The sequence below is a fragment of the Amblyraja radiata genome, chromosome 45 (assembly GCF_010909765.2).
Source record: "Amblyraja radiata isolate CabotCenter1 chromosome 45, sAmbRad1.1.pri, whole genome shotgun sequence".
Taxonomy (NCBI): domain Eukaryota; kingdom Metazoa; phylum Chordata; class Chondrichthyes; order Rajiformes; family Rajidae; genus Amblyraja; species Amblyraja radiata.
The window spans coordinates 1,425,727-1,453,648 of NC_046000.1; the positions used below are offsets into that span (position 1 = coordinate 1,425,727).

Below are 27,922 nucleotides of genomic sequence, written 5' to 3' on the forward strand. Positions count from 1 at the left end.
CAAGAAGGGCGAGTGCGGGAGGATTTCCTCATTCTTTGTGCGTAGAAGTTGGTGGAAATGACTGGAAGAGGGAAAACCGGCGGCAAAGCCAAGGCTAAGCCTAAGTCACGCTCGTCCCGGGCCGCACTGCAGTTCCCGGTGGGCCGTGTTCATCGGCTCCTGAGAAAGCGCAACTATGCTCAGCCGGTGGGTGCTGTGCTCGAGTATCTGACGGCTGAAATCCTCGAGCTGGCCGGCAACGCGGCCCGGGACAACAAGAAGATCCGCATCATCCCCAGACACCTGCAACTGGCCGTGCGCAACGACGAGCCATAGAAACATAGAAATAGAAACATAGAAATTAGGTGCAGGAGTAGGCCATTCGGCCCTTCGAGCCTGCACCGCCATTCAATATGATCATGGCTGATCATCCAACTCAGTATCCCGTACCTGCCTTCTCTCCATACCCTCTGTTCCCCTTAGCCACATCTAACTCCCTCTTAAATATAGCCAATGAACTGGCCTCAACTACCCTCTGTGGCAGAGAGTTCCAGAGATTCACCACTCTCTGTGAAAAAAGTTCTTCTCATCTCGGTTTTAAAGGATTTCCCCCTTATCCTTAAGCTGTGACCCCTTGTCCTGGACTTCCCCAACATCGGGAGCAATCTTCCTGCATCTAGCCTGTCCAACCCCTTAAGAATTTTGTAAGTTTCTATAAGATCCCCTCTCAATCTCCTAAATTCTAGAGAGTATAAACCAAGTCTATCCAGTCTTTCTTCATAAGACAGTCCTGACATCCCAGGAATCAGTCTGGTGAACCTTCTCTGCACTCCCTCTATGGCAATAATGTCCTTCCTCAGATTTGGAGACCAAAACTGTACGCAATACTCCAGGTGTGGTCTCACCAAGACCCTGTACAACTGCAGTAGAACCTCCCTGCTCCTATACTCAAATCCTTTTGCTATGAAAGCTAACATACCATTCGCTTTCTTCACTGCCTGCTGCACCATGATCAGCCATGATCATATTGAATGGCGGTGCTGGCTCGAAGGGCCGAATGGCCTACTGCACCTAATTTCTATGTTTCTACGAGGAGCTCAACAAGCTGCTGGGATGGGGTGACCATCGCTCAAGGCGGGGTGCTGCCCAATATCCAGGCCGTGCTGTTGCCCAAGAAAACCAGCGCAGCCTCTGGCACCAAGAGCAAGTAGTTCAGCGAAACCTCAATCTAACGACCCAAAGGCTATTTTCAGAGCCACCTACAGTGTCTATCAAAGGGCTGAGCAGCGGCTGGGTATTTCCGTTCAGAGGACCGCTTCTTATGTCTTGTGTGGACGCGCCTGCACTCGCGCGTCTTGTTATAAACCACCCGGGCTAGCTCTCACTCCCCCCGTTACTCCCTCATGAACAAATCCCACATCTACAGCAAACAACGACCCACTACTGTCCGGGTTCCAGAATCACAGATGTATAGATATGTGTTTATTGTTTGATATTCTGTTTAGAGCCTTATTAAGTCAAGTCAAGTTTATTTGTCACATACACATACGAGATGTGCAGTGAAATGAAAGTGACAATGCTCGCGGACTTTTGTGCAAAAGACAAACTATAAACGCAATCATAACACACATTATTTTACATAATACTCCTGTTCCGATGTCAGTACTTATGTGATTCAGAACGGTTAAAGAAATGAGGACAGAAGTTAATAAACCGCAATCCCTTCAACAAATAAAACAGCAACAATAGCACTAATCGGCTCCCCGTGGACACAACTAATGATGACTGGCACAAACTGATTCGAAGGGGATGAAGCTTCATGTCTGGTTGATGGCCGGGAATGTAACCGAGACACCAGGAATGTCCGGGGTACTGAAACCACATTTAATCAGTAAACAGCATCTGAAATAACTAAGATACCATTCAGAAAGTATTCTGCTGTAATTCAATGTCGAAATATTACTGCAGCAATTTTAAGTGAAAATATGAGTGGCTCTTAAAAGAGCCTTTGGGTTTTCGGTGTTTCGTCAGCATTGAGTGGATGTTTACTTGGAGCTGGTGTACTTGGTTACAGCCTTTGTCCCTTCCGACACCGCGTGCTTAGCCAGTTCCCCGGGCAGAAGCAGGCGCACGGCGGTCTGAATCTCCCTGGAACTGATAGTCGCCCGCTTGTTATAATGCGCCAGGCGGGAAGCCTCGCCCGCGATGCGCTCGAAAATATCGTTCACGAACGAGTTCATGATGCCCATGGCCTTGGAGGAGATGCCAGTGTCAGGGTGAACCTGCTTCATCACTTTGTAGATGTAGATGGAGTAACTCTCCTTCCTTGACCTCCTGCGCTTCTTGCCCGCCTTGCCTGCAGCCGGTTTCGCCAATGCTTTCTTGGCGCCCTTCTTGGCTGTTGGTTTCGGTTCAGGCATTTCCTCGGTGAATTTCAAACACAAAAGTAACCAAAGATAAGTAACCAAAGATACTTCGCTCTATGATCCTCTATGAAGTGACCAGAAGCCGTTCGGAGCGCGAATTAAATAGGCAGCGGCGTCACCCTATGCTAATGAGGGATGGAGCAGGAACGGATCGTCATTGGGTGGTCGGTGACATGAATCACACTTCGCTATAAACCTTCTGATTGGATATCTGCGGTGAAACATTGCAATCCCTCGCTCCCCCAATCAGAAGCCGCTTACACTGCCCCGTATGCGTCACACCAAGCTCCAGTATCTTTGGCGTGACACTACATTTACATGGATAGGAAAGGTTTATAGGGATACTAGACGAAGTGGGACCCGTTGGGTCCCATGTTCACACGGGGGGGCTGGTCCCCCAACGCAATATTCCACCTCTCCACCAATTCTAATATTGGTGGCCAGTGGCGAGGGGACTTTCTGGAGCGCTAGTATGGGTGTTGTGGGACGAAGGGACTGGTTTCCAGAGGGCTAGTATGGTCATTGTGGGCCGAATGTATTATTGTGCTGGCAGCTCAGTCACTCAGGCCTGGTGGGCTGGCAGCTCAGTCACTCAGGCCTGGTGGGAAACTGCTGGAAATTCTGCCCAAAACAGGTGAGAGACTCTGAGAGAGAAGGGGCATTCTTTTCCGCTGCTGGATGCTCAAGTTGCCGAACCAGGTCACGATGTAACCAGTCGGCATGCTCTCTACTGCACACGTTTAGATGTTAGAGAGAGTCCTCTGTCACATACCGACTCTCCGTAATATTCTCAGGAAGTAGGAGTGCTGATGTGCTTTCTTTATAATTGCATCAGTGTGCTGGGAACAGGAAAGATCTTCGGAAATATGCACGCCTACGAATTTGAAGTTGTTGACCCTTTTCACCATCGTCCCGTTGATATAAACGGGATTGTGGGTCCCTATCCTACCCCTCCCTAACTCCACAATCAGTTCCTTGGTTTTGCTGGTGTTGAGAGCCAGGTTATTGTGCTGGCACCATTTGGTCAATAGGTTGATCTCACTTCTATACTCTGACTCGTCAATATCGGTGATTCCTTCCACAACAGTGGTGTCATCGGCGAACTTGATGATGCAGTTCGCACTATGTCCGGCTACGCAGTCGTGAGTAAAGCAGCGGCTGAGCACGCAGCCTTGAGGTGCTCCCATGCTGATTGTTATCGAGGATGACACATTTCCACCAATATGGACATTCCGTGGTCTGTGGATGAGGAAGTCGAGGATCCAATTGTAGAGGGATGCGCAGAGACCCAGATCTGAGAGCTTGGTAACCAGCTTGGAAGGGATGATGGTATTAAATGCCGAGCTGTAGTCAATGACTAACAGCCTGACATATGAGTTCTGGTTGTCCAAGTGGTCCAGAGCGGAGTGGAGAGCCAGTGATATCGCATCTACCGTTGATATGTTGTGGCGGTAAGCGAACTGCAGTGGGTCCTGGTTCTTGTTGAGGTAGGAGTTGATGTGCACAATAATCAACCTCTCAAAGCACTTCATCACCACACACGTTAGTGCCACTGGTCGATAGTCATTGAGGCACATCAATTAATCTTCTTGGGCACCGGTATTATTGATGCCCTTTTAAAGCAGGTGGGAACCTCAGACCCCAGAAGTGAGAGGTTGAAAATGTCCGTCAAAACTCCAGGCAGTTGGTCCGTACAGGTTTTTAGAACACGACCGGATATGCCATCAGGCCCAGGCGCTTTCCGAGGGTTCACCCCCCTGAAGGATCTTCTGACATCGGCCTCTGTGACTGTGACTGAAACACCACCACTGCGAATGGGGGCTCGGGAAGGCACATCAGTGTTCTCCCTATCAATCCGTGCGTAAAACGCATTGAGCTCATCAGGGAGTGATGCTTCGCTGACAATTGAGCTGCCTCCTGATTTTGCCTTATAGAAGGTGATGGCATTCAAGCCCTGCCACAGTTGCCGAACATCCGTCTCATCCTCCAGCTTGGAGCAGAAGTCCATTTTGGCCTTTTTGATGGTCTTACCAAGGTCATATCTGGACATCTTGTAGACCTCTGCATCTCCAGACCTGAATGCCCGGGATCTGGACTTCAGAAGAGTGCGGATGTCATGGTTCATCCAAGGCTTCTGGTTAGGAAACACTCAGAAGGTTTTTGTTGGGATGCAGTCCTCCACACATTTATTTATGAAGTCTGTGACGACTGTGGCGTATTCATTCAGGTCCATTGCCAAGTCCCTGAACATTGCCCAGTCTACAGACTCCAAACAGTCCTGGAGTTGTTCCTCTGCCCCTCACCCCTCACCCCCACCCCGACCAGCTCTGTACAATCCTCACGTCCGGGGGTGCGTTCTTCAACTGCTGCTCAATAGGCTGGAAGAAGCGGCACCACATCAGTGATGTGGATGAGAGACTCAGTGTAATATATCCAAGTCCGCTGGTGTTACAGAGCTGGGTGGCAGTGGCAGTGGTGAGAAGATTGCAGAGAGGGTTTGGGGGACAAGGACACGAGAGGTGAATGTGACAAATGGAACAGAGTAGGGATAAAATGTAAGCTTGTCCACTCTGAGAGGGAAAATAGTAAAGACAAGAACTTTTATATGGGAACAGAGTGAGATGTTAAGAGTCCTTGTTAACAAAGTGATGAAAGTTAACATGCAGGCTCAGCAAGTAGTTCAGGAGAACATTTGTATTTTGCCCAGTGACTAGGATTTGTGATCAGTGTAGAGATATCTCATTGGGATCACGTGGAGACCCGGTAAGACGCATCTTGTATGTTATGTCCAGGTCTATCATAGGAAGAATGTATGTGCAATAGAGGGAGTGGAGTGACTGTTCACACAGTGTGTCTGGTCTGTGGGGTTGGAAATTGAAGGGGTTTGAAGGACAGTTGATCTGAAGAAATCTGAATATTTTATGATGTTTGTGCATCCAAGATGGTTGATTTGCACATTGGCGCATAGTGTGACAAATCAGGTTGATCTGAGGAGTGAAAACATGGCATCTGTGTGACCTGCAAGTTTATCCCAAGACTGTGTCAGTGACAGGATTGAGTACAGTTGTTGACAAATGCTTTAGTGCCCGACGGCTGCTGGCAGTGGGACTCACTGGGAACTTGTGTCATGGCCGTGCTGTTGATGAGATGCGACAACTCTGATGTCAATGTGAAGAAATGTTGGACATGGTGGAAAACTCAGCAGGTCAGACAGCATCTGTGGAAAGGGAAATGGTTGACATTTTAACTCTGACATGCTTGATTGGAACAGAGGAAGAAAGAAATGTGTCTCAGCAGCAGAGAGGGCTGGGAGGGCAGTGGGTGGAACAGAGTGAAGTTCGCTGATAGTTGCACCAGGGCTACTCAGTAGTTAATCTAGTGATGCAGGGGGCTGGGATCCACAGTGACTCTGATCAGGTGGGCTATGTAGAAAATGGGACAGTAAAATCAAGTGGGATGAGTAGACAGAGACAGGAGGGGAATCTCGTGAAGGGCCGGTGGGGTTAACTGCATTTACTTGAATGAAAGGAGTCTCACGGGTAAGATGTGTGAGCTGAGAGTTTATGGATCAGCACATGGGAGAATACTGTTGTTACAATCACAGAAACATGACTGAATGAAGGGCAGGACTGGCAGCTCCATGTCCCTTTGAGGAGAAGTTAAATTCTCCCCGGGTGAATTCAGAGCCGGGTGCAAAAGGGCAGAAGCTTTGCATTTCTAATCAGGGAGAGCATTAGAGCAGTACTGGGGATATCCTGGAGGGATCGACTCATGGGACTGTATGGTTACAATTTAGGAATAAGAAATGGACAATCTCTATGATGGGATCTGCCTCTCAATAGTCAGCATGCATGAGGAGACCAGACATGTAGGCTGAATGAGGAAGGATGTGAAATCAATGTGTTTGTAGTCGTGGGTCATTTTAACTGTTGGGGAGAGAGAACCAGTGATGTTGCAACAGAAAGCAACATCCAGGTCTGTGCTACTAGGACTGGCTCTGTGACACAGTGGGGATGAATGAGACCAGTCAGGCGACAGTGATAGGATACTTGATAGTCAGGGGAAAAGAAGGAAATTCTGTGAGGATGGGACAGATGAATGCATGGTGGAAAAGTTGGAGCAGGAAGTCAGATTATTGGATTATAGCATTTAAGTAGGAACTGCAGATGCTGGAATTGGATTATAGGGATCTTTTCTGCGGCAGCAGTGACCTGCACAAGAGGGACGGGTTACACCTGAACTGGAGGGTGACCAATATTCTGGCGGACAGATTTGCTCACGATACCAGGGAAGATTTTCAATTGATTGGCAGTGGTGTGGGATCCAAAGCAGTAGTGAGGCAAGTGGAAGCTGCAAGTTGATTGCAAAGTCAGCAACACCAAGTTCAGTATATGTGTCATGCAGCAACAGGGCAGGGAGTGAGCAAAGGGTGTCAGATTAAATGACATTTATTTCAGTAAAAGTGGCCGGACAGGTGAGGTCATCGAACACTGGACGTGAATAAGTACATGGGATTGGGATATTATAGCTCCTGCAGAAATATAGTTAATGGAGGGTCAGGTTGGTAGCTTAATGTTCCAGGGTACCAGTGCGACAGGCTAGATGGAGCAGGAGAAAGAGAGGAGAGGTAGTTGAGTTTTTGATGAGGGGGAACATCACGCAGTCATCTAAAATGAAAGTATTGAGGATTAATGAATGGAGCATTGAAATATAGGAGTGATCTTGTTGGGAATTAGAGGAGCAAAGATACAGTATGATTGGAGAAAGTTGCAAGAATAACAAAGGCTGTGAAGTGGATTTTACGTTTCTGGATATAGACCTGGACAGCCATGGTGCAAAGGGCTCAGATGGGGTCAGCAAAGCTTAACCTATTCTTGTTAAAACTATAGATGGGGAGGCACTTTAGTTCTATTTGTGTTGATGCAGTTATGGTAAAATGCAGAACTGCTCCTCAAGCTAAAGTTATAAACTGCAACTAGACAAATGTTAACAGTATATGACAGAATCTTACAAAAATGACAGGAGTATGTTGTTTGAGTATAAAGGAACGTCCAGCAAGTGAGATAGTGAGCGGTCAAGTTCTGAATATTCCTGTTGGTGTGAAGGGCAGGGCCAGCAGGAGGAGGGAGCTCTGGGTCACAAGAGGTATGGAGGCTCTGGTCAGAAAAAAGGAAGGTGTGTTCAGGTACAGCCAGCTGCTATCAAGTGATCCCTGGATATGTACAGGAGATGCAGAAGTATGCATGGGAAGCAATAAGGAGGTTAAAAATGGGGGAATGAGATGGCTTTGGCATAGAAGTTTAAGGTGAAAAATGGAAAAAGTAACTGGAGAGAATATGGCTCCGTCAAAGACCAGTCTATGTGTGGAGCTGCAAGAGGTTGGCAAGGGCCTTGGAGAGTATTTCTCCTCTGTTTTGAATATATATAAAAATACATAGAAAATAGGTGCAGGAGTAGGCCATTCGGCCCTTCGAGCCTGCACCGCCATTCAATATGATCATGGCTGATCATCCAACTCAGTATCCTGTACCTGCCTTCTCTCCATACCCCCTGATCCCCTTAGCCACAAGGGCCACATCTAACTCCCTCTTAAATATAGCCTATGAACTGGCCTCAACTACCCTCTGTGGCAGAGAGTTCCAGAGATTCACCACTCTCTGTGTGAAAAATGTTTTTCTCATCTCGGTCTTAAAGGATTTCCCCCTTATCCTTAAGCTGTGACCCCTTGTCCTGGACTTCCCCAACATCGGGAACAATCTTCCTGCATCTAGCCTGTCCAACCCCTTAAGAATTTTGTAAGTTTCTATAAGATCCCCCCTCAATCTTCTAAATTCTAGCGGGCAAAGCCGAGTCTATCCAGTCTTTCTTCATATGAAAGTCCTGTCATCCCAGTAATCAGTCTGGTGAACCTTCTCTGCACTCCCTCTATGGCAATAATGTCCTTCCTCAGATTTGGAGACCAAAACTATACGCAATACTCCAGGTGTGGTCTCACCAAGACCCTGTACAACTGCAGTAGAACCTCCCTGCTCCTATACTCAAATCCTTTTGCTATGAAAGCTAACATACCATTCGCTTTCTTCACTGCCTGCAGCACCTGCATGCCTACTTTCAATGACTGGTGTACCATGACACCCAGGTCTCGTTGCATCTCTTTTTTCCTAATCGGCCACCATTTAGATAATAGTCTGCTTTCCTGTGTTTGCCACCAAAGTGGATAACCTCACATTTATTCACATTATACTGCATCTGCCAAACATTTGCCCACTCACCCAGCCTATCCAAGTCACCTTGCAGTCTCCTAGCATCCTCCTCACAGCTAACACTGCCCCCCAGCTTAGTGTCATCCGCAAACTTGGAGATGTTGCCTCCAATTCCCTCATCCAGATCATTAATATATATCGTAAATAGCTGGGGTCCCAGCACTGAGCCTTGCGGTACCCCACTAGTCAAAGTTTCAAAGGTTCAAAGGTTGATTTATTGTCACATACACCTAGATGTAGTGAAATTCCTTTTGCCAATGCAGCACATAAAAAAGAATACAAACATAACAATAATAAGTAGCTTTAACATAAAAACATCCCCCCACAATGGTTCCCATTATGGGGGAAGGCACAAAGTCCAGTCCCATCCCCAATGTCCACCCATAGTTGGGCCTATTGAGGCCTCCACAGTTGCCTCTACGGAGGCCCGATGTTCCAGGCCGTCCTCGCCGGGTGATGATGTTCCGGCGTCGGGAGAGTCCTCTCAGCAGCATGGGATCCCGGGAACGGCCGCCTCCCTACTCGAGACCGTGGCTTCCGGAGCCGACAAGGCCGCACCGAATGGAGCTCAACTGGCGATCTCGTCGCGAGATCCTAGACTCCCGATGTAAGTTTCAGCGCCGCCGCCCGCAGCTCCGCGATGTTTTTAACGCCGGTCCTAGCTCACCGGAGTTCCAGCGCGGCGACCCAGGCAAGGCACCGCCCGCCCCGCAATGGCGCTCCAGCGCTGCACCGCCGTCCTCACACCCGCAGCTCCGCCGCCGCCGATGACGGTGCCGCCGCCGCTGATGCCGCCGCAGCCGATGCCGGTGCCGCCGCCGCCGATGCCGGTGCCGCCGATGCCGATGCCGAGGCTCCTGCCTGCCATTGTGAAAAGGACCCGTTTACTCCTACTCTTTGCTTCCTGTTTGCCAGACAGTTCTCTATCCACATCAATACTGAACTCCCAATACCATGTGCTTTAAGTTTGTATACTAATCTCTTATGTGGGACCTTGTCGAAAGCCTTCTGAAAGGTCAGATACAACACATCCACTGGTTCTCCCCTTTCCACTCTACCAGTTACATCCTCGAAAAATTCTATAAGATTCGTCAGACATGATTTACCTTTCGTAAATCCATGCTGACTTTGTCCAATGATTTCACCACTTTCCAAATGTGCTGCTATCCCATCTTTAATAACTGACTCTAGCAGTTTCCCCACTACCGATGTTAGACTAACTGTTCTGTAATTCCCCGTTTTCTCTCTCCATCCCGTCTTAAAAAGTGCAGTTACGTTAGCTACCCTCCAGTCCTCAGGAACTACTCCAGAATCTAAAGAGTTTTGAAAAATTATCACTAATGCGTCCACTATTTCTGGAGCTACTTCCTTAAGTACTCTGGGATGCAGCCTATCTGGCCCTAGGGACTTATCGGCCTTTAATCCATTCAATTTACCCAACACCACTTCCCGACTAACCTGGATTTCACTCAGTTCCTCCATCTCCTTTGATCCCCTGCTATTTCCGGAAGATTATTTATGTCTTCCTTAGTGAAGACGGAACAAAAGTAGTTATTCAATTGGTCCGCCATATCCTTGTTCTCCATGATCAATTCACCTGTTTCTGACTGCAAGGGACCTACATTTGTTTTAACTAATCTCTTTTCCTTCACATATCTATAAAAACTTTGGCAGTCAGTTTTTATGTTCCATGCCAGTTTTCTTTCATAATCTATTTTCTCTTTCCTAATTAAGCCCATGAAGGTGACGGAACTTGAAGAATTCACGGGGAAGTCTTCAATATGGTAGAGCAGGTGCTGGATGTATGAAGCAGATCATTCTTTAAGGACTTTCAGAAAGAACTGCAGTTGGTGGAAAAATCGAAGGTAGACAAAAATGCTGGAGAAACAGCAGGTGAGGCAGCATCTATGGGTCGAAGGAATAGGCGCCATTTCGGATCGAGACCCTTCTTCAGACTGATGGACTGATCAGCCATATTCAACGATACTGTGCAAAGCTGGGGAAGAAATGACATGAACCCTAGCTGAGATTTATCGATCATGATTCCACACGGGTGAGGTACTGGGACACTGGATGCTGGTGTCAAGTTGGGAAAAGGTACAACGGGATCTAGAGGTCCTTGTTCATTAGTCAATGAAAGTAAGCATGCAGGTACAGCAGGCAGTGAAGAAAGTGAATGGCATGCTGGCCTTCATAACAAGAGGAGTTGAGTATAGGGGCTAAGAGGTCCTTCTGCAGTTGTATAGGGCCCTAGTAAGCTTTATGCGTGGGCCAGATATATTGTCAGTGCAGAGGGGCTTGGTGCAAGGACAAGTGTGCATCCAGAGTCAAGGTCTGGAATAGTACTAGGTGTGCAGTCAAAGCTCGGACAATGGGAGTGTTCAGCACTGGGAACCTAAGCAGGTAAGCAGATATGATCAGGGTAGAATAAGGGGCCAGGTGCAAGGCTGAACTCAGGGTCAGGAATGAGAGAAGGTATGCAACTGGAGTCAGGATCAGGAGTAGTACCAGGTGTGTAGTGAGACCCAGGATGGTCAACTTGGGCCAGTGCTTGATTATAATCTGATTTCCATACATGAATACACTAAGATCATTCATGTGCTGCACCTGTTGGATCACAGCCTGGCTCTACTGTGGAATGTAATTAGGAATGTAATTTAGCCTAACCTTATTCATAGCTAATCCAACAAAGCATAAATATTGCATTCAAGTGTTGGTTAAAAGACTGGCTACAGTATGCATCAGATTGCACAATTTCAAGCTGAAAAATGCAAAAGCTCCATACCAATGGACGGGGAACACCCCCTCCCACAGTCTAACCCCACCCCCCCCCCCCCCCTCCCACAGTCTAACCCCACCCCCCCCCCCCTCCCCCCACTCACGAGCATGCTTGGGCTTGGTCTCTCGCAATTTCTCACTCCCAACTCTCACCCAATGTTTGCAGCTCTGCTATGTCAGAGTATAGAAGTGAGATCGACAAATTGACCAGATGGTACCAGCACAATAACCTGGCTCCCAATACCAGTAAAACCAAGGAACTGGTTGTGGACTTTGGAAGAGCAAGGATGAGGACCCACAATCCTGCTTATATAGTATCAATGGGACGATCGTGGAGAGAGTAAAAAAATTCAAATTCCTGGGCATGCATATTTCCGAAGATCTTTCCTGGACCCAGCACACTAATGCAATTATAAAGAAAGCACATCAGTGCCTCTACTCCATAGTCGTACTCTACTCTCTAATTTTAGATAGCCCTTGCAATCTCCCTCCTTCCCCTACCCCTTCCCAGCTCTCCCACAAAGTCTACTGTCTCCGCCCGTTCCTTTCAATGCCCCCCCCCCCCCCGCTCACCGACATTGGGCTGAAGAAGGGTCTCGACCCGAAACATCACCTATTCCTTCCCTCCATAGATGCTGCCTCACCTGCTGAGTTTCTCCAGCATTTTTTGATTTTTTGTCTACCTTCGATTTTTCCAGCATCTGCAGTTCTTTCTTAAACATTGGCGCCTCCACTTTCTGAGAAGATTACGGAGATTTGGTGTCAAAGGGAATTGTTATGTCAAAGACCAGTGGAAGTGGATTGGGAGCAACGGCTAGAGGGGGAAACGATCTGGTGTGTGGGACGCATTAAACAGTGAGGGAGTACGAGGTCAGAGTCAGCAGGTCCCTGTGAGATAAATAAGCAAATGTGCTGACCTTGGTTTAGTTCTGACTCTCTCCATCCCTCCCCCACCCTAATTCTCCGACTAGTTGCACTGTTGTTCGGATCATTTTACTGATTTTATGCCTCCATGTCATCTTAGCTAACAATGCGCTGGGCCCGGGATATTAACACTGGTGGAACATCTCTAGAATTTCATGGAGCTTTATAGCACAGAAACAGGCCACCTGGTTCACCTTGGCCATGGTGACCATGTATGCATTCTGGGTCAGTTCCACTTGCCCACATTTGACCCTTAGCTTCTAATCCCTTCCTATCCCAATGTTGGTCAAAAGATTTCACCACACCATCCATCTTACGATGTTCTAGAAACCATGCACCTGTAATCCGAGATCTCTGTTCTGCAACACTCTCCAATGTTCTACCATTTACTGTGCAAGTCCTACCCTGGATTTGCATATCAGTTTGCAACACCTCACATTTGTCAGAGTTAAATTATATTTGTCATTCCTTGCCCCACCAAACCAACTGATCTAGATCAACAATGTTGGTGTCATCTGCAGATTTACTCACAATGTTACCTGCATTGTCATCCAAAACAGTAATGTAGGTAACAAACAACATTGAATTCTGCACCGACACCTGCAGCACAGCACTGATTACAAAATACAACCCTCCAGTTATCTTGTGGACCAGGGGTTCCCAACCTTTTTCGTCCCGTTTACCCCTCCAACTTTAATTGCACATAACAATGTTATTTCAGTTATTTATTAACAACTAATGGTGAACAACAATTGTATACCAGAACCAAACACAGTTAGTCAATGAGAAAAATATGTACAGATCCAGAATCAACAAATGTACCCCCTTGGGGTAAATTTACCCCAGGTTGGGAACCCTTGCTGTGGAATCTTTCCAACAAGTCAATGTGATGAGGGTCCCACCCTCTCCCACCTATTCAGTGACTTCCTGACCCCACCGTCTTCTGGGTAACATTTCTATTCTCGCCACTTCTCCGCCCCCCCCCCCCCCCCCATCTATTAATTATGCATCTCTGTTCTTTGGTTCTTTACTTCCCACTGGTAGCAGGGTGCCCATCATAAAATAAAGACAGCTATTAAAAGCTGCAGTAACTCAGCGCGTCAGGCAGCTTCTCTGGAGAAAATGAATAGGTGACGTTTTGGGTCAAGGCCCTTATTCAAACGATATACATGGCCGTCCGAAGGGGGGGGTGCGCTGGGTGCGACCGCACCCCCCTTTTTTCCCCCCAGAGTAAGAAAAAATCCCCAGAATTATTTTTTTAAATCGGAGCACAATCAGCGTTTCCACTTTGTTGGAAATCGCCCGAAATTCTGGCTCCGGCCGCTGGGGGAGAAACAAATGCGCCTGCGCAGTTGGGGAAGCGACATAAAATGGCGCCGTCTATCCGCGCGTGCGCAGTGGGCCCGGGCGGGATCAGACTGCCATTTGGATTTCACCCATTGAGCGTCTACTCCAGGTAAGTAGTGGAATGGGGGGGGTGTGGTGTGGGGGTGTCTACCCGCCCGGTCCAATGTCTCCATCCGCGGCACCGGAGCCTCGCTATCGGCCAGCCTGGCGACCAGGAGATTGTCCTCCCGTCGCCGGGCGGCAGCGGCTGTGACCTCAACACCAGACGCCGCTGCGGCGGGGCCCAAACCTTCTTCCGCCCGCGCCACCCCAGCTCATCCCCGCCCAACAGTTGTAAAGTACTGTTAATTATGTTGCAGAGTGTTTGTGCTGTTATCTTGTGAAGTGTGAAGCCTTGTTCAAATTGTTTATAGTACCTGGAGAAATATTTCTATTCATTTTGTAAACTGTCTTCCTGCTAGAACTTTCTGTCGAAACAATGTAATGGTGAATTTTGTGATTGGGTTCGGGAACTGTCAATAGCTATAATCTAATCAAGATTCAAGAGAGTTTATTGTCATGTGTCCCAGATAGGACAATTAAATTCTTGCTCGAACTTCTTTCGAGCATGAAGGAGAGTTACATAGACCTGCTAGGACCATGTGTCGACCATGCTGCGAGTTTGAGTCGAGTGCAAACTCTTCTAAACTCGCAAATTAGGTCCCCGCAGTGGGACAGGCCCTTTAGTTGATCCAGTGCTGGACTCGGTGTTTTACTGACCACCAATCGAGGCCCACCTGGCCCGCCACCCGCTCAAGTACGCCGCCCGCACACCTCCCACAGCTGGACTCCCTCTCTCTCTCTCTCCCCCACCCCCCCTCCCCACCCCACCTCTCCTCTCCCCCACCTCTCTCCCCATCCCTCTCTCTCCCCCACCCCACTCTCTCCCCCAACCCTCTCTCCCCCACCCCCCTCTGTCGCACCCCTCTCTGTCCCATCTCGCTCTGTCCCACCTCCTCTCTCTCTCTCTCTCTCCGAGAGGACACCTCTCCCTCTCTGTGAGAGGACACCTCTCTCTGTCCCACCTCTCTCTCCCCCTCCTCTCTCTCTCCCCCTCCTCTCTCTCTCCCCCTCCTCTCTCTCTCCCCCTCCTCTCTCCCCCTCCTCTCTCTCTCCCCCTCCTGTCTCTCTCCCCCTCCTCTCTCCCCCTCCTCTCTCTCTCCCCCTCCTCTCTCTCTCCCCCTCCTCTCTCTCCCCCTCCTGTCTCTCTCTCCCCCTCCTGTCTCTCTCTCCCCCTCCTGTCTCTCTCTCCCCCTCCTCTCTCTCTCCCCCTCCTGTCTCTCTCTCTCCCCCTCCTGTCTCTCTCTCCCACCTCCTGTCTCTCTCCCCCCTCCTGTCTCTCTCTCTCCCACCTCCTGTCTCTCTCCCCCCTCCTGTCTCTCTCTCCCCCTCCTCTCTCTCTCCCCCTCCTCTCTCTCTCCCCCTCCTGTCTCTCTCTCCCCCTCCTCTCTCTCTCCCCCTCCTCTCTCTCTCCCCCTCCTGTCTCTCTCTCCCCCTCCTGTCTCTCTCTCCCCCTCCTGTCTCTCTCTCCCCCTCCTGTCTCTCTCTCTCCCACCTCCTGTCTCTCTCTCCCCCTCCTGTCTCTCTCTCTCCCACCTCCTGTCTCTCTCCCCCCTCCTGTCTCTCTCTCTCCCCCCTCCTGTCTCTCCCCCCCCTTCTGTCTCTCTCTCTCTCTCTCTCCCCCCCTCTCTCTCCCCCCTCTTTCTCTCCCCTCTCTTTCTCTCCCTTCTCTCTCTCTCTCTCCCCCACCTCTCTCTCTCCCCCACCTCTCTCTCCCCCCACCTCTCTCTCTCCCCCACCTCTCTCTCCCCCCACCTCTCTCTCTCCCCCTCCTGTCTCTCTCCCCCTCCTGTCTCTCTCTCCCCCTCCTACCACAACCAAAGAAGAAGCTGCTAAAGCTATTGCCAACCTCTCAGATGATCAGAAGCTCATATAGAATCGCTTTAAACTGGGTCCAACATACAAATATTGTGCCTTCTATAAGAATGGGTGCTGGCGAAGATTTAACCCTGACTGGTTAAGAGCATACCCCTGGCATGTATATAGCGATCATTTGGATGGCGTCTTTTGCCTACATAGAACCATAGAAAATAGGTGCAGGAGTAGGCCATTCGGCTCTTCGAGCCTGCACCGCCATTCAATATGATCATGGCTGATCATCCAACTCAGTATCCCGTACCTGCCTTCTCTCCATACCCCCTGCTCCCCCTAGCCACAAGGGCCACATCTAACTCCCTCTTAAATATAGCCAATGAACTGGCCTCAACTACCCTCTGTGGCAGAGAGTTCCAGAGATTCACCACTCTGTGTGAAAAATGCTTTTCTCATCTCGGTCCTAAAGGATTTCCCCCTTATCCTTAAGCTATGACCCCCTTGACCTGGACTTCCCCAACATCGGGAACAATCTTCCTGCATCTAGCCTGTCCAACCCATTAAGAATTTTTGTACGTTTCAATAAGATCCCCCCTCAATCTCCTAAATTCTAGCGAGTACAAACCGAGTCTATCCAGTCTTTTTTCATATGAAAGTCCTAACATCCCAGGAATCAGTCTGTTGAACCTTCTCTGCACTATGGCAATAATGTCCTTCCTCAGATTTGGAGACCAAAACTGTACGCAATACTCAAGGTGTGGTCTCACCAACAACCTTTACAACTGCAGTAGAACCTCCCTGCTCCTATACTCAAATCCTTTTGCTATGAATGCTAACATACCATTCGCTTTCTTCACTGCCTGCTGCACCTGCATGCCTACTTTCAATGACTGGTGTACCATGACACCCAGGTCTCGTTGCATCTCCCCTTTTCCTAATCAGCCACCATTTAGATAATAGTCTTCTTTCCTGTTTTTGCTACCAAAGTGGATAACCTCACATTTATCCACATTATACTGCATCTGCCATGCATTAGCCCACTCACCCAGCCTATCCAAGTCACCTTGCAGCCTCCTAGCATCCTCCTCACAGCTAACACTGCCCCCCAACAACAGGAAATCACTTGTCGTCAAGTCAAGGTAAGTTAAGTCTATTTGTCACATACACATTCAAGATGTGCAGTAAAATGAAAGTGGCAATGCCTGCGGATTGTGCAAAACAACGGAACAGGTGCTCCTGAATGTATATTGACATTTACCACTACTTCTACTAATGCAAGAGCATTCGTTGGCCTTGCCCTGTAAACCAACTCTGGTTCCGCAAATCCTGTCATGCCACCCCCCTTTTTGAAAAGCTTCCTACGGGCCTGATATATATAGGAGGCGTCTGAAAGGACAGTCGGGGTCCCTGGAAATGGTGAAACAGGTGAAATGATTCTGAAACCGATTTACCCGTCTTCATTTGCTCCCACGGTATTTGACAGTTTTAGCTTCTGGGACCTATCAGTGATGCTGAAGTGTTCGCCAACACTCTACACTATCTCCTCAATTAATCGAATCAACTATGATAAATGAAAATCTGAAGAATGCTCCCACCCGAAAACATCGTCTGTCCGTGGTGTCCGGTAGATGTGCTGTCTTACAGCGCCAGAGATATGGGATCGATCCTGACTACGGATCTTTGTACGTTCTCCCCGTGACCTGTGTGGGTTTTCTGTGGGTGCTCGGGTTACCTATCACATTCAAGACGTTCAGGTTGGTAGGTTAATTGGCTTGGTACAATTGTAAATTGTCCCCAGTGTGTAGGATAGTGCTCGTGTAGGGGGATCGCTGGTCGGCGAGTATTCGGTGGGCAGAAGGGCCTGTTTCCGCGCTGTGTCTCTAAAACTAAAGGATGACAAACGACAGCTTTCTGGGACCGGACAGGACACGAACAGTGAGTGAGAGCGGCTTCTGATTGGCGGAGCGAGCGATTATGATTAGATATCTAATCAGAGCGTTTACAGGAGAAGTGTCATTAAACATCTCACCGACCGTCCAATGACGATCCGCTCCTGCTCCATCCCTCATTAGCATAGGGTGACGTCACTGTCTATTTAATCCGCGCACCGAGCGGTTTCTGGTCACTTCTGTGTAAAGATCGTGTTTTGTTTTTGTCTTTGAAATCCACCGAGGAAATGCCCGATCCGCCGAAAACCAAAGATGCTGTAGGATCTTTGCCGAAAACCAAAGATGCTGTAGGATCTTTGCCGAAAACCAAAGATGCTGTAGGATCTTTGCCGAAAACCAAAGATGCTGTAGGATCTTTGCCGAAAACAGCCGCCAAGAAGGGCGCAAAAAAAGCTTTGCCGAAATCCGCAGGCAAAGGGGGCAAGAAGCGCAGGAGGTCGAGGAAGGAGAGTTACTCCATCTACATCTACAAAGTGATGAAGCAGGTTCACCCGGATACCGGCATCTCCTCCAAGGCCATGGGCATCATGAACTCGTTCGTGAACGATATTTTCGAGCGTATCGCGGGCGAGGCTTCCCGCCTGGCGCATTATAACAAGCGGGCGACCATCAGCTCCCGAGAGATTCAGACCGCCGTGCGCCTGCTTCTTCCCGGGGAGCTGGCCAAACACGCCGTGTCGGAAGGGACAAAGGCGGTGACCAAGTACACCAGTTCCAAATAAAGATCCACACATTGTTGAAAAAACACCCAAAACCCAACGGCTCTTATAAGAGCCACCCACATTTTCGCAGAAAGAGTTGTACTAATGTTTCGACATTAAATCGCAGCAGAATTGTTTCAGGATATTTCTGTTTGGCGAATTTAGTTCACATTCTGTTTAGTGATTAAATTAAATTCCAATATACGCGGGATATTCCCGGTATCCATGTTGCATTCCTGTCCATCAAACAGAAGTAAAACTCCTTTCCCTTCACGTCAGCTTGTCCCAGTCATCATAAATTGTGCCCACGGCCAGTCGACTAGTGCTGCCGTTACTGTTTTATTTCCTGTGGGTATTGGGGTTTATGAACTCCTGTCTTCATCTCTGTACCTGTTCTGAATTGCATTTCTACTCGGCAATTCGTCCAATTTTTCCAAGCAGGAACATTTCACACTGTCGCCCAAACTCCGACTTTTATAAACATGAACATATAAACAAGACTATAATCCGAGACTGTTTACATAGTGACCGATCGCTAATTGATGCCGAGGATCGATTTTTATTGTAATCGGTTACCGGCCCAAATAAATCGTAAATTAAATGTGTTGTGCTGTATTGCCCGGGGTTCAAGGTGGTCAACAATCATTGAGTATTTAATTGTCATGTGTACCGTGAACGGTATTCCGTGAATGAAATTCTTACTCGCAGCAGTATAATTAACATCTTAACGCAATGCGCTTACATAGAAAATGATAATGAAAAAAGCAATGATTATGTGATGTAGCAAATTGTATTGACATACAGATTTATAGTTTGGCGGCTATTTCAAAGTTCGAGTTTTGGAGGGACTGGCAGTTATTTTCAGCGCTTTTCTGTTGTGGGTTTTGATTGGTAGATAAAACAGTTCTGTGATTGGGTCATTCTTCACACCAATGAGATTATGTCCTTTTTCACCAATCACCAGCGGTTCTCTGGATTCCTCAAACAGGTATAAGAAAGGCGAGTCTGTGATCATTTTCTCATTCTGCGTGTACAAAACATCAGGAGATGTCTGGACGAGGAAAAACCAGCGGCAAAGCTCGGGCCAAGGCCAAGTCTCGCTCGTCCCGGGCTGGTCTGCAGTTCCCGGTCGGTCGTGTTCATAGGCACTTGAGGAAAGGCAACTATGCTAAGCGGGTGGGTGCAGGAGCCCCTGTCTATCTGGCTGCTGTGCTCGAGTATCTGACGGCTGAAATCCTCGAGCTGGCCGGCAACGCGGCCCGGGACAACAAGAAGAGCCGCATCATCCCCAGACATCTGCAGCTGGCCGTCCGCAACGACGAGGAGCTCAACAAGCTGCTGGGAGGGGTGACCATCGCTCAGGGCGGTGTGTTGCCCAATATCCAGGCCGTGCTGTTGCCCAAGAAAACCGGCGCAGCGAACAAGTAAGCGAGAGAAACTCAACAAAGTGACTCAAAGGCTCTTTTCAGAGCCACTCACCATGTCTGTGGAAGGGCAGATCATCGATTATGTTTAGTGCGGGACAAGTGTTCCTTGTTGTCGAAAACCGACTGTACATTGAGTTGTCTACACGGTGGCGGAGCGGTAGACCAACTGCCTCACAGCACCAGAGACCCTGGTTCGATCCTGACTACGGGCGCTTCCCTGTACGCAATTTGTACGTTCTCCCCGTTTCCTCCCGCACTCAAAATACGTCCTGGGTTGTAGGTTAATTGGTTTGATATAAATGTTAAAAAATATGTTTTTCAAACACTTTATCATTTGTAGGATAGTGTTCATGTGTGAGGATCGCTAGTCGGTGCGGACTCGCTGGTCCGAAGGGTCAGTTTCCGCCTTGTACCTCAAAACTAAACATGAAATAGCGGTTGGCTGATGCGGAAAGATACATTTAGGCAGATATTCCTCAGAACATTGGCATCGACCTACAGTAAGAGATCCTCCTCGAAACCAACTCCGTTTAGAAACATAGAAAATAGGTGCAGGAGTAAGCCATTCGGCCCTTCGAGCCTGCACTGCCATTCAATATGATCATCAAAGATCTAGGATCTTTGATGATCATGGCCAAAGATCTTATAGCGGATCCGCTATAAGATCTTTGATCATGGCTGATCATCCAACTCAGTATCCTGTACCTGCCTTCTCTCCATACCCCCTGATCCCTTTAGCCACAAGGGCCACATCTAACTCCCTCTTAAATATAGCCGATGAACTGGCCTTAACTACCTTCTGTGGCAGAGAATTCCACAGATTCACCACTCCGTGTGGAAAAAAAATTGTCATCTCGGTCCTAAAAGACTTCCCCATATCGTTAAATGGTGACCCCTTGTTCTGGACTTTCACAACATTGAGAACAATCTTCTTGCATCTAGCCTGTCCAACCCCTTAAGAATTTTGTAAGTTTCTATAAGATCCCCCCCTCAATCTTCTAAATTTCAGCGAGTACAAGCCGAGTCTATCCAGTCTTTCCTCATATGAAAGTCCTGCCATCCCAGGAATTAGTGTGGTGAGCTTTCTCTGTTCTCCCTCTATGGCAAGAATGTCTTTCCTCAGATTAGGAGACCAAAACTATACGCAATACTCCAGGTGTGGTCTCACCAAGGTACCAAGGGGTAGGGGTGACCTATACAAAAGGGACGGCTACACCTTAACTGGAGAGGTACCAATGTTCTGGCAGGCAGGTATGCTAGTGCTACACGTGTGGTCTTATACTAAATAGCGAGGGGAGGGGGGAGGGGGGAGGGGGGAAGGGAAAGTGGTCGACAAATTGGTAGTATACAGATGAAGTTAAAGGGGAAGTGAGTTCAGGAAAAGTTACAAAAGACTCCCAAATTAATGGGAGGAAAGTTCGAGAAGGGTTAAGAGAGTAAGGTCAGGGATAACAGTGACCGGTGTGAGAGGGGAGGTGAATACCGAAGTTAAATTGTTGAATATGAATGCGCGAAGTATAAAAAATAAAGTGGATGAGTTTTGAGGCTCAATTAGAAATTGGCAAGTGGGGATTACAGAGGCATAGCTGCAGGACGTACAGGGCAGGGAACTGAATATTCAGGTGTATACGCTCTATCGAAAAGAGAGACAGGTGGGCAGAGGGGGTGGGGCAACTCTGTTGGTGAGGAATGAAATTCAGTCGCTTGCGAGGGGTGACATAGAATCAGGAGATGTAGAATCAGTATGGATATAACTGAGGAATTGTAAGGGTAAAAAGTCCCTGATGGGAGTTATCTACAGGCCCCCAAACAGTAAGCTGGATATAGGGTGCAAGCTGAATCAAGTGTTAAAATTGGCATGGAGCAAAGGTAATGCTACGGTGGTTATGGGTGATTTTAACATGCAGGGAGACTGGGAAAATCGGGTTCATACTGGACTCCAAGAAAGGGAGTTTGTGGATTACCTCCGAGACGGATTCTTAGAGCAGCTTGTACTGGAGCCTACCTGGGAGAAGGCAATTGTGGATTTAGTGTTGTGTAATGAACCGGATTTGATTGGGGAACACAAGGTAAAGTAGCCATTAGGAGATAGTGACCGTAATATGATAAGTTTTAATCTACAATTTGAGAGGGAGAACGGAAAATCAGAAGTGTCAGTATTACAGTTGAGCAAAGGGAGCCATGGAGGCAACAGGGACAAGCTGGCCAAAGTAGACTGGAAAGAGACCCTAGCAGGGATGACAGTGGAACAACGATGGCAGGTATTTCTGGGAACAATTCAGAAGGATCAGTTCATTCCAGAGCGGAAGAAAGAATCTGAGGGGACTATGAGGTGACCGTGGCTGACAAAGTAAGTCAAGGACAGTATAAATATAAAAGAGAAGAAGTACAATGTAGCAAAGATGAGCGGGAAGCAAGAGTATTGGGTAATGTTTAAAGAGCAACAGGAGATAACTAAAAAGGCAATACGGGGAGAAAGGATGAGGCACGAAGGTAAGCTCGCCAGGAATATATAGAAGGATAGTAAAAGCTTCTTTCGGTATGTGAGGAGGAAAGAATTAGTTAAGACAACTGGGTCCCTTGCAGACAGAAACAGGTGAATTTATACTGGAGAACAGGGAAATGGCAGATGAGTTGAACATGGTACTTCACTAAGGAAGACACAAACAATCTCCCAGATGTACTGGTGGCCAGAGGATCCAGGGTGATGGATGAAATGAGGGAAATTCACATTAGGCAGCAAATGGTGTTGACTATGGGACTGGACTATTAGGCAGGCCTGTTGACTATTAGGCAGGACTGATGGTACTGAAGGCTGATAAATCCCCACGGCCTGATGGTCTGCATCCCATGGTACTTAAGTAAGTGGCTCTGGAAACCGTGGACGCATTGGTGATCATTTTCAAATGTTCTATAGATTCAGGATCAGTTCCTGTGGATTGGAAGGTAGCTAATGTTATCCCACTTTTGACGAAAGTAGGGAGAGAGAAAACAGGGAATTATAGACCAGTTAGCCTGACATCGATGGTGGGGAAGAAGCTGGAGTCAATTATAAATTATGACATAGAGGCACATTTGGATAGCAGTAACAGGACCACAGCTATTTACAATATACATTAATGATTTAGTAGATGAAGGGATTAAAAGTAACATTAGCAAATTAGCAGATGACACAAAGCTGGGTGGCAGTGTTAACTGAGGGGAGGATGCAGGTTGGGTGAGTGGGCGGATGCATGGCAGATGCAGTTTAATGTGGATAAATGTGAGGTTATCCACTTTGGTGGCAAGAACCCCACGAAGGCAGATTATTATCTGAATGATCTCAAGTTAGGAAAAGGGGAAGTACACCGAGATCTGGGTGTCCTTATTCAGCGGTCACTGAAAGTAAGCATGCAGGTACAGTATGCAGTGAAAAAAGCTAATGGCCTTCATAACAAGAGGGGTTGAGTATGGGAGCAAAGAGGTCCTTCTACAGTTGTACAGGGCCCTAGTGAGACCACACCTGGAGTATTGGTGCAGTTTTGGTCCCCAAATTTGAGGAAGCGTAGGTTCACGAGGTTAATTCCCAGGATGGCGGGACTGTCATATGTTGAAAGAATGGAAGGACTGGGTTTGTATACACTGGAATTCAGAAGAATGGGAGGGGATCTTATTGAAACCTATCAGGTTATTAAGGAATTGTACACGCTAGAGGCAGGAAACGTGTTCCCGATGTTGGGGGAGTCCAGAATCAGGGGCCACAGTTTAAAAATAAGGGGTAGGCCATTTAAAACAGAGATGAGGAAAAACCTTTTCAGCCAGAGAGTTGTGAATCTGTGTAATTCTCTACCTCAGAAGGCAGTGGAGGCCAATTCTCTGGATGCTTTCAAGAGAGAGTGAGATAGAGCTCTTAAAGATAGCGGAGTCAAGGGATATGGGGAGAAAGCAGGGAAGGGGTACTGATTGTGGATGATCAGCCATGATCACAGTCAATGTGGTGGCTGAAATGGCCGAATGGCCTAGTCCTGCAACTATTGGCTATTGTGGGAGGGCAACGCTGGATCTAGTATTGGGAAATAGGGAAAACTGGGAAGGGCAAGTTAATGAAGTGTGTGTGAAGTAACCTGTTGGGACCAGTGACCACAGTTAGATTAGGTTTAAGATAGTTATGGATAGGGACGGAGAGGGTCCAAGTATTAAAATGCTCAACTGGGGTAAGCCCAACTTTGAGGGTCTGAGAGAAGGTCTCGCTCAAGTTGACTGAAGCAGGTTGTTAGAGGGGAAAGGAAGATCGGCCAAGTGGGATGTTTTTAAAAGTGTACTGAAGAAAGCTCAGGATGTTTACGTCCCCGTTAGAGTGAAGGTCAAAGCAGACAAGTGTAAGGAAGCTTGGCTGACGAGGGAAATTGAGACGTTAGTAAAAAACACGAAGGATGCATGGGACAGGTATAGGCAGCTGGAATCAAGTGGATCCCTGGAGGAGTTTTGGGAACTTAGGAGTAAACTAAAAAAATAAATCAGAAATGCAAAAAGGGGCCAGGAGATGGCTCTGGTGGTTAGCATTAAGGACAATCCCAAAATATTTTATCAATACATAAGGGGGGAAAGGGCAACTAGAGGGAGAGTGAGACGTTGGGAATAAAAGTGGTCACCTCTGTGTGGAACCACAGGACATGGGCAAGGTCCTAAAAGAGTATTTCTTCTCTGTATTTACCGAGGAGAAAGACAGTAGGACGGAGGAAATTGGAGCAGGCACTGGAAATGTCTAGAACAGTCAGGGTTACTGTCGAAGAAGTACCGAAGATACTGTCGTGTTTGAAGGTAGACAAATCTCCAGGGCCTGATCTGATCTATCCGAGGACATTGAGGGAAACTAGAGAGGAAATTGCTGGAGCTGTGGTTGAAATTTATGAGTCGTCCTTCAATACAGGACAGGTGCCGTAAGACTGGAGTGTGGAAAAATGTTGTGTCTCTTTTCAAGAAAAGGCTGCGGGGAAAATGCTGGGAACTATAGGCCGGTGAGCTGAACATCTGTAGTTGCTTAGTTACTGGAGAGTATTCTAACGGATAGGATATACAGGCATTTGGATGGGCAGGGGCTGATTAGGGATAGTAGACATGGTTTGTACCTGGGAGGTTATGTCTCTCAAATCTGATTGACATTTTTGAAGACATGACCAAAAAGTTTGATGAGGGCAGAGCAGTAGATGTTGTGTACATGGACGTCAGTAAGATGTTCGACAAGGTTCCATATGATAGACTGCTCTGGAAGGTTAGATCGCATGTGATCCAAGGAGAGATAGCTGAATGGATAGCAAATTGGCTCATTGGAAGGAAGCAGAGGGTAATAGTGGAAGGTTGCTTCTCAGACTGGTTGCCTGTGGCGAGTGATGTGCCTCAGAATACGGTGCTGGGCCCATTGTTGTTTGTCATCCATGTCAAGGATTTGGATGAGAACATACACGGCAAGATTAGCAAGTTTGCTGATGATACAAAAGTTAGTGGTTTTGCAGATAGTGAAGATGGTTGTGAACGATTGCAACAGGATCTGGATCGATTGGCCAGGAATGATGGATGGAATTTAATACAGAGAAGTGTGAGGTGTTGCATTTTGGGAAGTCGAACAAGGGTAGGACCTACACAGTAAATGGCAGGCCTATGGGTGGTGTTGTAGAGCAGAGGGTTCTAGGAGTACAGGTGCATGATTCCTTGAAGGTCGAGTGGCAGGTAGATAAAGTGGTCAAAAAGGCTTTTTGCACTCTGGCCTTCATCAGTCAAAGTATGGAGTTGGGTGGTCATATTGCAGTTGTATAAGACGTAGGTGAGACTGCAATAAGAGTATTGTGTTCAGTTCAGGGCACCATGTTATTGGAAAGATATTGTCAAGCTTGAAAGGGTTCAGAAAAGATTTACGAGGATGTTGCCTGGACTAGAGGGTGTGAGCTTTAGGGAGAGGTTGAGTGGGCTGGGCCTCTATTCCATGGATCGCAGGAGGATGAGAGGAAATCTTATAGCGCTATACAAAATCATGAGAGGAATAGATTGGGTAGATGCACAGAGTCTTTCGCCCAGAGTAGGGGAATCGAGGACCAGAGGACGTAGGTTCAAGGTGAAGGGGAAGATATTTAATGGAAATCCAAGAGGTAATTTTTTTCACACAGTATATGTATGGAGCAAGCTGCCAGAGGAGGTAGTTGAGATTGGGACTATCCCTTCATTTATGAAACAGTTAGACAGATACATGGATAGGACAGCTTTGGAGGGATATGGACCAAGCGCAGGCAAGTGGGACTAGTGTAGCTGGGACATTTTTGGCCGGTGTCGGCGAATTGGGCCAAAGGGCCTGTTTCCCACAATGTTTCACTCTATGACTATAATATTCCCTGCTCCCTCCCCGCAGACTAATATATAACACTCTGAAAATAAAAAAACAAAATGCAAAATCCAGAAATCTGAACTAAAAATAGAAAACCATAAAAAGATTGAGTGGGTCAGGCAGCATATTATGGAATCATTGTTAGTCAGTGTGGAAATAGGCCTTTCATCCCAACGTTCATGCTGACCAAGGGACTACCTGAGCGAGTCGCATTTGTGTACCCTTGGCCATTTCCTAACGATCTAGCTGTCCAAACGTGCTTCTGTTTTTCCCAACAAGGACATTTCTACATTCAGAGCGACAGAAGGCTGCAGCCCAGAAAGGGGAACTTTGCCCTCCATGTCCATCTCTTTTCCTCATCTATATTAATCCCATCTGCCTTCTTTAGGACTGTGGCCTATAGGACCTTCCTATTTAACAGTCTAATTGCCTCAAACACGGTGATGGCACCTGATTCCACCATCTCCTCTGGCAACATGATTCAAGTGTCAACCATCAAAACACAACTCTGCTCTCTTGTTTTTAATACACATGGAAGGGGGAATAAATGTTGATGATCTCATCTATCAGTGGATATTACAGCCCTATATACTTTCATCTGGTTAATAATCAATCTCCTTCACTGCAGGGAAAACAAAACAAGAATCTGAAATGTTTTCTCACAACTGAATGTCTCCAGTCCAGAGTGAATCACCTCTGCACTCACTCCAACCCAACCACATTCTTCCCATAGTGTGGTGACTAGAACGGTACACAATACTGCAGATGTGGATGAACCAGTGTTAAGTGAAGTTGCAATATAACATACCATTACTTATATTCCTGCCCTAACCTCGGAAGGGAAGCATGCCACAGACCTTCTGCACCAGCCTATCTACTCAATGTAACTTTCATGGAACTGTGTACTTTACTCCATAGGTATGTTGACGCATCGAGGATAAAATATGCCAGATCTCTGCGCACTTACCTAACCTAGATACACTCCATTGTATCCTTAAGTCCCCTTCATGATGTACTTTACAACTTCTCTTTGCATCATCAATGTTCAGTAACCAAATATTCAGTCTTCAGAGGAGTCAGTGACATTACGTGTAAGAAGTTTGGGCCCAGTCCCTGATTGCTGTGACACACCACTAATGTCAGTGGCCAACCAGACAAGGATCAATTTACCGTATGTTCATTCTCTATCAGACAATCTTCGGTTCACACCAGCTTGTCATCTCCCAAATTTTCCATAAAACTTTGATCTGAATCTAACCAAATGCCTAATGTATATCAAAAATGCTGGAGAAACTCAGCAGGTGAGGCAGCATCTATGGAGAGAAGGAATGGGCGACGTCTCGGGTCGAGACCCTTCTTCAGACTAATGAAGTACATGACTTCATCAGTCTTCATCAGACTGCCAGTACATGATCTATCATCTCTGTTTGCTTCGTTGTCAACGTTTCCTAGCTAACAATGATCTATTCTACAACTGCATGCACTTTTTTCTTGAACTGCATCTCACATCTTACCCTTCTTTATCTCTGTGTCTCCTGATTCCCAGTCGGAAGAAGGATCTCGACCTGAATCATCACCCATTCCTCTATCCAGAAATGCTGCCTGTCCCACTGAGTTACTTTGGCATTTTGTGTCCATCTTCATTGTTCACTTCCCTGAATTTCCCAGTCGACATCACTTTGTAGCGGCACCTAGTGGTGAAGCTGTGTATTCACAACCCTCGTCACTGGTCGGGACGGTCACGTGACCGGGGGTACGTTCGCCATGAAACAACCAGTCACTATGTTCTCCACTGTAAACCTGTAGAAGTTAAATCACGTATTTGTTGGCATTCTGGATTTCCCCAATCTTAGAAGTAGAAA

At 47.4% G+C, this 27,922-nt stretch overlaps 3 protein-coding genes across 3 annotated transcripts in view; 2 read left to right on the forward strand and 1 right to left on the reverse strand.

Moving 5' to 3' along the window:
• The window catches only part of LOC116968571 (histone H2B-like), a 64,477-nt gene extending 46,119 nt beyond the window's left edge, over nucleotides 1–18,358 (forward strand). Inside the window, exons 2-3 of the mRNA XM_033015342.1 lie at nucleotides 16,400–16,402; nucleotides 17,938–18,358. Of these exons, the coding sequence (XP_032871233.1) occupies nucleotides 16,400–16,402; nucleotides 17,938–18,299 (365 nt within the window). The 3' untranslated portion in view covers nucleotides 18,300–18,358. The remainder of the gene's footprint in view (nucleotides 1–16,399; nucleotides 16,403–17,937) is intronic.
• On the reverse strand, nucleotides 1,966–2,399 carry LOC116968574 (histone H2B-like). Its single transcript, XM_033015345.1, has one exon. The coding sequence runs from the start codon at nucleotides 2,397–2,399 to the stop codon at nucleotides 2,025–2,027; it is 375 nt and encodes a 124-aa protein (XP_032871236.1). The 3' UTR covers nucleotides 1,966–2,024.
• Nucleotides 18,359–19,298: 940 nt separating the features above from the next.
• LOC116968559 (histone H2AX-like) lies at nucleotides 19,299–19,748 on the forward strand. Its single transcript, XM_033015330.1, has one exon. It carries the CDS (start codon nucleotides 19,326–19,328, stop codon nucleotides 19,704–19,706), a length of 381 nt encoding a protein of 126 aa, XP_032871221.1. The 5' UTR covers nucleotides 19,299–19,325; the 3' UTR covers nucleotides 19,707–19,748.
• Nucleotides 19,749–27,922: the final 8,174 nt, after the last annotated feature.